General features: G+C 49.0%; 1 protein-coding gene across 1 annotated transcript in view; it reads right to left on the minus strand.

Moving 5' to 3' along the window:
• The window catches only part of KDM2B (lysine demethylase 2B), a 106,193-nt gene extending 94,985 nt beyond the window's left edge, over window positions 1–11,208 (minus strand). Inside the window, 4 exon segments of the mRNA XM_064481248.1 lie at window positions 6,056–6,102; window positions 7,320–7,398; window positions 10,378–10,522; window positions 11,179–11,208. Of these exon segments, the coding sequence (XP_064337318.1) occupies window positions 6,056–6,102; window positions 7,320–7,398; window positions 10,378–10,522; window positions 11,179–11,193 (286 nt within the window). The 5' untranslated portion in view covers window positions 11,194–11,208.
• Between the last annotated feature and the right edge of the window lie 397 nt (window positions 11,209–11,605).

Below are 11,605 nucleotides of genomic sequence, written 5' to 3' on the forward strand. Positions count from 1 at the left end.
CCCCAGTTTCCCTATCCCCTCAACTCCCAACCTATAGATATCCCAATCTTCTTACATGAACTATCCAGGACAGAGATGGGGGGACGGGGGGCACAGATTAGAGCATCAAACAGACCCACACAAATGCAGTCACTTGATCCACAACAAAGACAGCACTTCGGTGCTATATGGAGAAGGCATTTTTTCAATAATGGTACCAATCAACTGGATATCCAGATAGGAAAAAAAAAAAAAGAATCTTGACCCCTGTTTCATGCCAAACTCAAAAATCAATTCCAGATGAACTACAAATGCAAATGTGAGACTTCAAAGAATAAAGCTTTTCAAGAAAAATGTATGAACACCTTTGTGATCTTGGACTATGCAAAATTTTCTTAATTTGACAAGACACAAAATGAACTAATATATCAAGAAGAGTTAAATGGTCTAGGTTAAAATTAAGAATGTCTATTCATTTAAAGACATCTTAAAGAGTGGGAAAAGGCAACCCACGAAGTAGGAGATAATATTGGAATATGTACTCACACCCAGAATATAGAAAGAACCTTTACGTTATGGGCTAAATTGTGCCCCCCTCCCTCAGATTTGTATGTTCAAGGTTTAACCCCGAGTAACACAATATGTAACCATATTTGGAGATAATGTCTTTAAAGAGGTAATTAAGTTAAAATGAGGTCTTTAGGGTGGCCCCTAATCCAGTAAGACTGGTGTTCTCATAACAAGAGGGCATTAGAACACACATACTCCAGAGGGAGACCACATGAAGACAGGGAGAAGACAGCCGTCGATACAAGCCAAGGAGAGAAACCTTCGAAGAAACTAACCCTGCTGGCACTTGATCGTGGACTTCTAGTTCCAGAATTACGAGAAAATTAATTTCTGTTGTTTAAGTCACCCAGTCTGTGGTACTTTGGTATGGTGGCCCTAGCAAACTGATAAATTTTTACAACCAATAAAAGACAATCTTTAACGGAAAAAAGACTTGACCAAACATTTCACAAAAGATACCCAAATATCAAATAAACATAAGAAATGGAGCTCAATTCCAATAGTCATTAGAGAAATGCCAACTGAAACACAATGAAATAGAACTGTATTCCCACCAGCATGGAGGCATGACTAACATGAAAAGGATGAACACACCAACTCTTGGGGAGGATGTGGAGCAATCAGAACCAGAACAACCCCTCTGGACAATTACTTGTCAGTATCTAGTAAGACTGAACACATATGCAAATTCTATGACCCAAGCAATTCTGCTCTTGGTATATGCCCAATGAAAACACATCCGTTTGTTCACCAATCGCGCCTCAAACGTTCACACCAGCATGATGCGTATAGCTTTAAAATGACAGCTTGTCCATCAACAGATGACTAGATAAAGAAGATGCGGCGTATATATACAATGGAACACTACTCACTCATAAAAAAACAATAAAATAATGCCATTTGCAGCAACATGGATGGACTTCAAGATCGTCATTGTAAGTGAAGTAAGCCAGAAAGAAAAAGAAAAACGCCACATGATATCACTTAAATGTGGAATCTAAAAAAAAAAAAAAAAGCACACTATCTATTTATTATTTATAACTTAGATAATTGATCCCCTGCACTGCATATGTGTAAGCACATTTGACTATCCTTTGTGACTGGATTACTACAGTCTGTTGATTCTTATTTGGCTTTATTCCTTTAATAACATCTAAGTTTGAAAAGCTAAAGCTCTAAACTGTTCTTAGAGAACAGTACATATATGTAAATTTTAAAATGGTTTTATCTTTCAATGAGTTGCTCTTCCTAGAATAAACTTTGTTTACCCCCCAAAATAAATAAAATAAAATAAAAAATAAACTGACAGCTACCCAAGTGTCCACTGATAACAGAATGAATAAATTAATCTTGAAATAATCATATAATGGAAAACTATATAGCAATGAAAAGAAATCATCTACAAATACACACAATAATATGGATAAATCTTGTAAACACAAAGTTGAGTCAAAGAAGCTGAAACCAAAAGAGGAAAGACATCTTGCGTAATTCCACTGACATAAAGTATTAAAACAGGCAAACCTCATCCCCACTGTCAGAAGTCAGGGTAACAGCAGAGGGTAGTGACTGGAGGGCAATTCAAGGGGAGTTGATGCTGGTGTGTTCAATTTGCTAAAATGAATCAAACTATACAGTTACCATATGTGCGCTTTTCTACATGTCTATTAGACTTCCATGAAAGTTTTTATTTTAAGTGTACAGTGTCATCAAAATGGAAAATGCTATTTTTTGTTTTTCTTCACAAGTGAGGAGCTCAGAACAGAAGTGAGGTGCCTGTCTTCCCAGTGGGCAGGTAAATTGGGCTGAGAGAAAAAAGCCCAATTTTAGGACATTAGAGACGAGTCTGTGTAGACCCAAGTTGTGGCTTGTTAGCTGGCCGCGCACCAACTCGCTTCTCAAACAGCCGCTGCCCGAGAGACAGGGCCCGGGGAGGGGGCAAGAGGCTGGAAGACAGAGGCTGAGATCCCACACTAATTCCGAGGGATGGTCCAGCCTCCCCCATACCCTGCCCTCCAAAGCAGAACTCCCATTTGTGTTAGGGGCATGTTTACGTCACCCAGTAACCCTGGAGAAATCACTCCTTCCCCACTCCCAGTCCACATGGTTGTGCTGGGCAGACCCCACAACCAGCTCAGGGATGAGGTTGTGCTAAGCCTACCAGAGCCAATCAGAGACATTTAATGGAATTACTAGGGACTTGGGAAGGAGGACTGAGCCGGCAGTATGGAAGCCTGGAGATGTCGGCTCTCCATTTTCGCTACGACATAGAGAGAAACCTGTCAGAGAATGAAGCAGAAAGAGGAAGCAAAAAAAAGAAGCAAAAATGAAAAGTAAGAGCCACCTTCTTGAAATCTTCTTAGAGCACCTAGCTGTAGATGTGCCTAAGGTCACATCCTGCACTCATTACATAAACCAATGAATTCTGTTTTGCTTAGGGCAGGCTGAGTTACATTTGTCACTTACGTCACTATGACAAATGTTCCCTGTCACCACTCTCCAGAAGCCTGTGTGCACTCTCCGAGACTAAAAAGGGCATAACGCTACCCCGTGCTAACCAGTTACAGGCATCCCTTGCAGTCCCAGAGCCCACGGTATCTTCACAATTCACCTATGTATTCACCGTTGTGATGATCCATTTGGTCATCACAGAAATGCCAAGAGACACAGGCTGCAAGTATTACTATTCCCACTTTCTTGGCCACCCTAGACTTCTCGAGAGCTGGCAAGGACGTTGGGGACATCTAACTGACTCCTCCTGCTATCACGAGGAGAAGAATGAGGCTCAAGGGAAGAAGAGGCAGCCGGGACACAACCAGAGCATAACAAAACTACAAAGGGCTTGAGAATTCCTCTAAAGGGTCAAAGCCAACAGTATTAAATTAAGCCTGTGATGTTGTCTGAACCCAAGATTTGAGAATCTGGCTTTAATCCTTGTTCATAAAGAGAATCTCATCGGATCCACAACCTGATATTAGAATAATAATGGGGAACTTTTACTGAGCATCCATCATCCAGCATAATGCTACACATTCATTCATTCTCATAGGATCTTTCTTTGAGGCAGATTCTGCTCTGAGCTCAATTTTGCAGATGCGCTGAGGCTTAAGCAGGTTAGGTAGCTTGCCCCAAATCACCCAGTCAAAGAGGAGAGCTGAGCCCCAACAACAAAGGCTGGGGCTGGACTGAGGCACCAAGGAGAGTCGCCCATGCCAAGACTTGACTTATGGGGTCCATTGCCCCATCTTCCGCCCACTGCTGGAAGGTTGCCTCCTTCTGCTCTGACATCCACTTCCTTCAGCATTTCTAGAATCCAGTTTAAAAAAAAAATCTATCTCCTGAGCAAGGAAGCCCTCACCAATTAACTGAGATCCCTCTATCTGTCAACGGCACCATTTCCTTTTATACAACCAGTCCTCCCTTCTGAGTTAACACACCTCTGGGTCAATAATTCAGGCTGGATCATCCACACACCCACCGGTCAGCTGCCTTCATCCTCCACACAGCCACTAGAGCCGCCTTTTATAAAACTTAAATCAGATCACACTGCTTCACACCCTCCAGGATGGCTGGCATCAAAGTGTGGACAAGGATGGAGAGAAATTAGAACCCTCATTATGTTGCCAATGGGAATGAAAAATGGTGCTGCTGCTCTGGAAAACAGCCTGGCAGTTCCTCAGGAGGTTAAATATAGTTACCCTATGACCCAACGATTTCACTCCTAGGTATATACCCCTCAAAGAAGTGAAAATGTATGTTCACACAAAAACTTGTACACAAATAGTCGTTAACGGCGTTGATATTCACAAAAGCCAAGAAGTAGAAACAACCAAAATGTGCATCAACTGACGAACGGTAAAGAAAATGTGGCTTATCCATAGGATGGGATACTATTCAGCCATAAAAAGTACTGAGGCAGGCTACGACACGGATGAGTCGGGAAAACATGATGCTAGTGAAAGAAGTCACATATAAAGGACCATGTATTATGATTCCACTTCTATGGAATGTCCAGAACAGACAAACCCACAGAGGGAAAACGCAGATTAGTGGTTGTCAGGGGCAGGAGGGAGAGGGGACTTGGGAGGCACAGGCTTTACTTTGGGAGTGATGGAAATGTTCTGGAATTAGTTAATGGTGATGGTTACACAACATTATGAATATGTTAAAAACCAACGAATTGCACACTTTAAAATGGTTAAATGGTGAATTTTATGGTACATGCTTTTATCTCAATTTTTTAAATGTTTTGGACTCCCTCTCCCCCCAAAATAATCAGATCACAAAGCTACCCTCTCACCACACTTTAAAACCCGCCAACGGCTTCCCATTGCACTAGGAGTCAAGCCCCAAATCCCCACCAGGGCCCATAAGGCCCTACCAGGGCCAGGCCCCTGACACCTCTCCCACCTCTCCTACTACTTTCCCCCTTACTCCTTCCGTTCCTGCCTCACCTCCTGACCTTTGCCCTTATCCATTCCTCAATCTGGAACGTTCTTTCCCACAGCTGGCTTATCATCAGGCAGGTCTCTGTCCAAAGTCCTCACCACCTCCACCCAGAGGCCCCCACCGACCACTCCATCAAGCTCCACCCCATGACCCTCCTTTATTTCTTCGTAGTCCTTCTCGCCCACTGAAAAGATTTATTTTTTACAAAACTGTTTACTTCTTTGTTGGCTATCGCTCCAACCAAGAGGGCAGGGACCTTGCCTGTCATGCCCACAGCTGTGAATTAACCTGCCATATAGAAGCTACTTGAGGGGGGAGGGTAGAGCTCCGTGGTAGAGTGCCTGCTTAGCGTGCACAGGGTTCAATCCCCAGTACCTCCATTAAGAAAGAAAGAAAGAAATCTAATTATCTCCCCCATCACCAATCAATCAATCAATCAATCAATCAATAAGTAATTTTTTAATTAAAAAAAAAAAAGAAGCTACTTGAGAAACACTTCTGGAAAGAACTGAACAACTTCCCGTAAGATCTGAAATGTGGCCCACTACCTGCTCAGGAGTCCGGAGCGCTAAGGGATCGCTCGCCCTGCAGGCGCCCAGGGAGTTAATCAGCAGTTGCTAGGCCCTCAGCGCCAAGCCCCGCCCCAGACCTGTCTGGAACCCTGAGGAAGCAGGAAGAACGAGCCCTCCCCTTGAAAGTCTGAAAGTCTTTCAGGGGTCACACAGCACCCAGTGTTTACCCAGCAACCCACAAACAAACGCAAAGGAGATCTAAGCTTGCCTTGCTGACACCCAAGCTGGAGGCTGGGGTCCAAATCAGCCTCATAAAACTGCACTGGCAAACACCCTCTGACACAGCTTCTTATGGCTTTGCAATCTGACCTGTTCTCCAGAATGAGACGGTTGCAGCTCACACCTGCTCCTGCCTCCTCCCATGGAGAGTTTCTTTTCAGAGGCAGTTAAAAATCTAAACAGGCAGGTGGTACAGGCCTCCTTCCCTGCTCCTCCTTCCTCCTTCAGCATCTCTCAGCCGCGCTCACACACACGTAGCAACTTACCCACCAGGAGCTTGACATCTCGAACTGTGAAATCAGGGTCAGGCATCCTGCAAAAAGAGGAACACAGGCATCTGGTAAGAAGCCAGAAACAAAAGTCGGACCCAACAATGGGGGCAGAGGCAGGCCACTTTTCCTAAGAGGGTTCCCTCGTTCACAAGTTGGGAACCCAAAATAAGATAACTCAAAGGGAGGGTAGTGACCAGTTGGTGCCTCAAGGGTGGGTCACTGCTGAACCAGGGAGCAGCTTCCTCACATCATAGGCAATACACACCCCTCACTGTCCCCGACACCTAAACTCATCACTGCTACAGAAAAGAGAATGGGACATCCACTGTCCACCCTACATTTCCAGTGAAGACTGTCAAGGGTAACTGCCAGAGTTGGGCATCCAAACACCAGCTTTCTTTCAGGGTGGGTAGCCCTCTCTGTGGCTCCTCTTCTAGAAAATACTCTCTGTAAGGAGTTGTACAGAGGCTGGGAGGGGCCCCTTTAAGAGGGGAAAAAAAAAACCACATCACTGGCCATAATGGCTGTGGTTATGTTCACTATAAACAATGATGCTGAAGGTTTAATTTCTATTCATAGGAATAGACTCTCGGGCAAGCCTGGAAGTAGTGCTGGGAGGCGGGCCAGTCGTGATGACACCCACAGCTGCCTCCCCACCCCTGCCCAAGGGGCGGAAACCTGTTCTTCCAGCCTGCCTCCCAGATCTCTCCCCCACCTGGACCCCTGACAGCACTTGAAGAGAATGTAAACCAAACAAGACAGTGAGGAGGCAGGTGCTGGAGCAGGAGGAGAATGGGGAGACAGGCCTGGCATCCTGGGAAACATGCCCCTCACAGAAAAGGACCGGTTTCTCACACAGTGGGAGTCTGAGCAGAAAATATGTGTGTCAGTGTCCTGCCTCTGGGCCTAGAGGCTGGCCAGTCCCTTCACAGCCCAAGCCCCACCTCAGTTTCCTGATTTGAGGGAGGAGGGCACAATTCTCCTTAGGAAGTCACTGCATGTAACTGGGTGGATCAGGGAAAAAAGCTCACACTGTTTAAGTACCCTGTGTCCCCTTTGCCCAAATTCTCCAAAAATCAAGATCTAACCTTTAGAGAGTTTTTCCCCTTTGTCAGGCTTTAATACTATCCCCAAATAATGAAGAAAGATCCTTCTCAGTGATGAGAGGAAGGGCAAAGAGGGGAAGAAATCCATCATGAGCTATAAACTGTCTTTGGGAAGGTGACAGGGGAATAAGCGATTAGTTTCAGCAACTTACTTAATTCCCAGTCCATCCTTTTCTCGAAATATCAGGGGAACTCTGAGAGCTTCTCTTTGCACGTACTCATAGTTGAAATCTGTTTGGATGTTGGAATGAAAATAGGTTGGTTAAGTCAGGAAGGAGCAAATGAACCACGATCCATTGGTCAGGGGAAGAAAAACGATGAAGAAAGGGGCAGGGGTTACACTAGATGCAGGGACCAGCTCGAAGGGCAAGAGCTCCCTGGAAAATGACAAAGAAGTAGATTAGGCAAAGGCCAAGAGAAGCCATGCCAACTATCAGCTCCTCTACCTACTCAGTCATTCCCTGCATGCCCCACGGGTCAGAACTTGTCAATGAACAGCCCAAGGCCAGCGAGGGTTGGGGAGGGAGACTCATGAAAGAGCCCCACACAGCAAGAGCCCCAGCCAGCACTGCCGAGGAGGGACAGACAGAGAAACACATCCCGGGCCGAGCTCAGAAAGTAAAGGAACTGCAAAATTGAAGAATGCCACCTGGGAGGATCTGAAGCCCCAGAGAGGAGGCTGGGAGGAGGGTTCTCATTGTAGCTGAGCATCAGGGAAGATCTTATTGTAATATCCTGCATAGTGAAGGGGAGAGGGGGAAAGCCGGTTTCCCTGGAAACTGTGTATTTGGTGCCAAAATAACTAGGGAACTGGGCACAGCTTTGTTGTCTTAATAGTGAAATTCTGCTGCAGCCATCACAACACTTGCTTCAGATGGATAACTGAGAGGGATGCTTCCCCGGGAGAAGGCCGTGTGAAGGGGGCATAGTACAGCCTAAAGCAAATTCACAGGGCAGTTTTCTATCTGACTGACATTTGTCTAGTGGATACCCCCAACATCCTTATCGAAAGCCCTGGAGAATGAAGGAAGCCTTATTTTCTATCCTCCCCAAAGCAAAGGATCTGACCCAACCATATCCCTAAATATGGAGGTGAGGGAGGCGGAGATAAATCCTCACATCCTCAAGTCCTCAGGTAAGTGAACCAATCCACAAGGGCACAAGCGCTCCCTGGCCGGCCGGTCCGAAGGAAGATGGACGAGACCCCAGGCCACTGAAGCCCCTGCCCCAAGGAAACAGCTCACCAAGGCAGCTTGGGGGTGGGGGGGAGTTGGGGTGGGGGTGGGTTGGGGGAGGCCAAGGCAACTCTGCTCAGAGGAGAGAGAGAACAAAACCAGAGCTGGGGAAAGCCCTGACCTTAGCAGCTCAGATCCCCAGGGGCTCCCAGTGAATGGGGATTCCTAAGGATTTAAAGGCAGAGAAGTTTAAGAAGCTTCTACTTTGAATCCAGGCTAAGGGCTCGTTCTGTTTCTCAGCTCCTCCCTCAAGTTTTGGAGTGAGATCTGAATTAACAGCCAAAAACCCTAGAGCCTTCTTCTTTGAAAGGAGCCTGGACAGCAGATTTAAGGAATATCCCTTGCTGAAAACCTGCCACCCCACCCCCCCACCCAATACACACATACACCCAAAGTCCACCCCCACGGTCAGCTTCGACTTCCTCAAATGAGCCTGAGAAAACACTCTGAGATCCTGGGCAGAGAATTCCTCAGCAACAATCAGGAAGAGATGCATACTGTTTTCTCCTAGGATCCGCCAAAGGACTCAATAAAAATGGGGAAGAAAGGAGAGAAATTAAAATCCCATTTGTGGTAAGGAAATTTAAATGCAGTTGAGACTAGACCCCTGGACTGTCCACCCCCATGTGCAATGCTCTTAAGACCTGGCAAGCTGGAAGAAATTTCTTCTTCCCTCCCCCCACAACTACCCCCTACCACGGAAGCCAAGCGCTCCAGGAAGCAATGGGCACAAAAGAGAAACTTCAAAAATGCAAAGCCAGGACTGTCTCTTCTAGGGACTAACCCCCCAGCCCCAGCCACTCAACCGGAACCTGGAGGCCGGAGACGTTTCCCATTATCGGCTCACTAAGGGATGGAAGAGTTTTCCAAAGCGGAAAGTGGATAAACAAAATGGAAACAGTGATATAAAGGAAGCCCAAATATCTGAGGGGGGGGGATGAACTTACAGGCCTCAGAAGGGCATAGTGATATGCATAAGTAGGCAGAGGCAAATCTAAAATCCCAACACCACAGGCAGAACCAGCGGCCATGTGGGCCTGAGACCCAAGTCAGAGCATCAACGCAACATCTGGAAGACACCCCCAGACACCTTGCTAGTACCAGGGTCAGGGAGAAATTCAGGCCCTAAAGGTCTCAGGCTAGGGTGACACTTCAAAACTCCATAGGCTTCTCCAATTTCTGCTCTAAAACCACAGGGCACACAAAAGGGACAGACCTCTCAAGGCCTCAGGCCTGGGAAAAGACCCTGTTTCCCAGAGCGGTGCCCCAAGTCTTCACCTCAAACTGCCAGAGGACAGCCTTAAGCTTGAGGTGGGGACAACCCTCTTACCTGCAGTCCCCACTTCAAACCGGCAGGGCTGCAGGGCTAGAGGCCTCAGGCTTAAGTGCGGGACCAGCCAACAACTCACCCACCCTGCTCCAATCTGGCAAAGCCCACAAGGTGATGCGGCTCAGCTGACCTGAGGAGGTGTCATTCAATGACCCGGGGCGTCCCCAGAGCCAGGCCCTAACTGGCAGGGCCCGAAATGGCACGGGGTTTGGGAGTCTTCATGCCTGGGGGGTGGACCCTCACCCTAATGCCCCTGGGGTGCTCCAGCCCGCTCGGGACAGCCGGCTGCCCCTCGTGCGCAAGGAGCTGGGTCGGCTCCGGGAGGGGTAGAATGCGACGCACCCGCCCTCCCTCGGTCCGCCCGTCTGTCCCCAGGTCCCTCTGTCCGCCGGCCCCCTGGCTCTGCCCACCCTGGGGCTGGTGGTGGGCGCGGGCCGGGCCTAGGCCCATGCCCGGCCCCCGTTCTCGACTGCCCTCCTCCCTCGCCACCCCACCCCACCCCCCCAGTGCTCGGCCTCGTTTCGTCACCGGATCCCCTGGAATGGGGGACGCGGGCGCGAAATACGAACCCAGCCACCGGCAGCTCCCTCCCCACGTGCGCTCGGGCCGCGGCGCGGAGGACGGCCTGAGGAGGGGGCGTCTCACCTTTGCCCTCCATGGCGTGCACGAAGTCCCCCTGGTACAGCTGGCTGCGCAGCTTCTCCTCCAGGCTGAAGCCGCGGACGCTGACGATCTCCTCCACGTCCGACAAGTCCTCGTTCTCGTCGTATCTCTGGCGGTCAATCGGGCGCTGCGGGGACCCAAACCAGAGAGCCCGGGACATTATTGGGGGATCCGGGGGTCGCCTCTCACCCTGGGCCCAGCTCGAACAGGTGCAGAAGCCGCGCGCCCCCTGCACCCCACCATTGCGACCTGAACAACTTTGCGCAAATGCCAAAGATGCTGAAAATCAGGATAACTAGAGGGGCCCGCACCCCCAGGGTCAAGCTGCGCCCTATACAGGGCACTCCCCTCTTGCATCTTTGGAGGCCATGGAAAGGATATCTAAGGGACTCTCCCTTGCCCCCCACCCTCGATAAGTGTTGAGTTTTGCTCACTCGACCCAGACTCTGGTTATGTAACCCGCGAAGGGGGCTCGGCGCACGGGCTGGCGGGGCATTTGTAGGCCCCAGAGGAGCCGCCGCAGCTCCCGGCTCGGCGCTAACAGCAGCCCTGGCGGCCGCGGCGGCAAAGCCGGGAAGCCGGAACCGGGGGCCGGCGGCATTTCTAAGACTGGAGCCGCCCCCGAGCTACCCGGGAAGCTGGAAAGCTGAAATGGAAGGGCTGAAGCCCCCGCCGACCGCCCGCCAGTGCGAGAAGAAGAGGTGGGAGGGAGGGTTCGGGGCTTGGGAGTGGGAGAGGCAGACGGCCCGCCACAAAGCTCCCATCGGAGACCCCAAAACGCACCAGCAGCTGCCTCATCTCCCCACAAGCGCGCGCGCACACTCACTTCCTAAGGAGACTCCCCCACCACTCCCCGCATCCCCTGCCTCCTCCCTCCACCGCCGAGCGCCCGGCCCCGCAGCCCCCTAGATTCCGGGCGAACCCCGAGCCCGCTGAGCCCCGCTCCACGCCTTTCCCCGCTACCACCTCCCCACTTAAGTGTCTGAGACTCTGAGCCTCACAAGGGACTGGAGGAGTAAGCTGCTTGCTTCCTTTTGCATGCAATTTATTATATTTTTTTCCGGTCCTCTTGCAAAATACAGAAAAGGAAAGAAAAGGCAGCAAGAAACGACAACAAAAAATAGATCTATCATATACCAGATACAGATTTGGAAAAAAAAAAAAAGCTACACACCAATCTTCTTCCAGAGTCTTTCTCTGCCTCCATTTT

This window comes from Camelus dromedarius, chromosome 31 (assembly GCF_036321535.1).
Source record: "Camelus dromedarius isolate mCamDro1 chromosome 31, mCamDro1.pat, whole genome shotgun sequence".
NCBI classification, from domain to species: Eukaryota; Metazoa; Chordata; class Mammalia; order Artiodactyla; family Camelidae; genus Camelus; species Camelus dromedarius.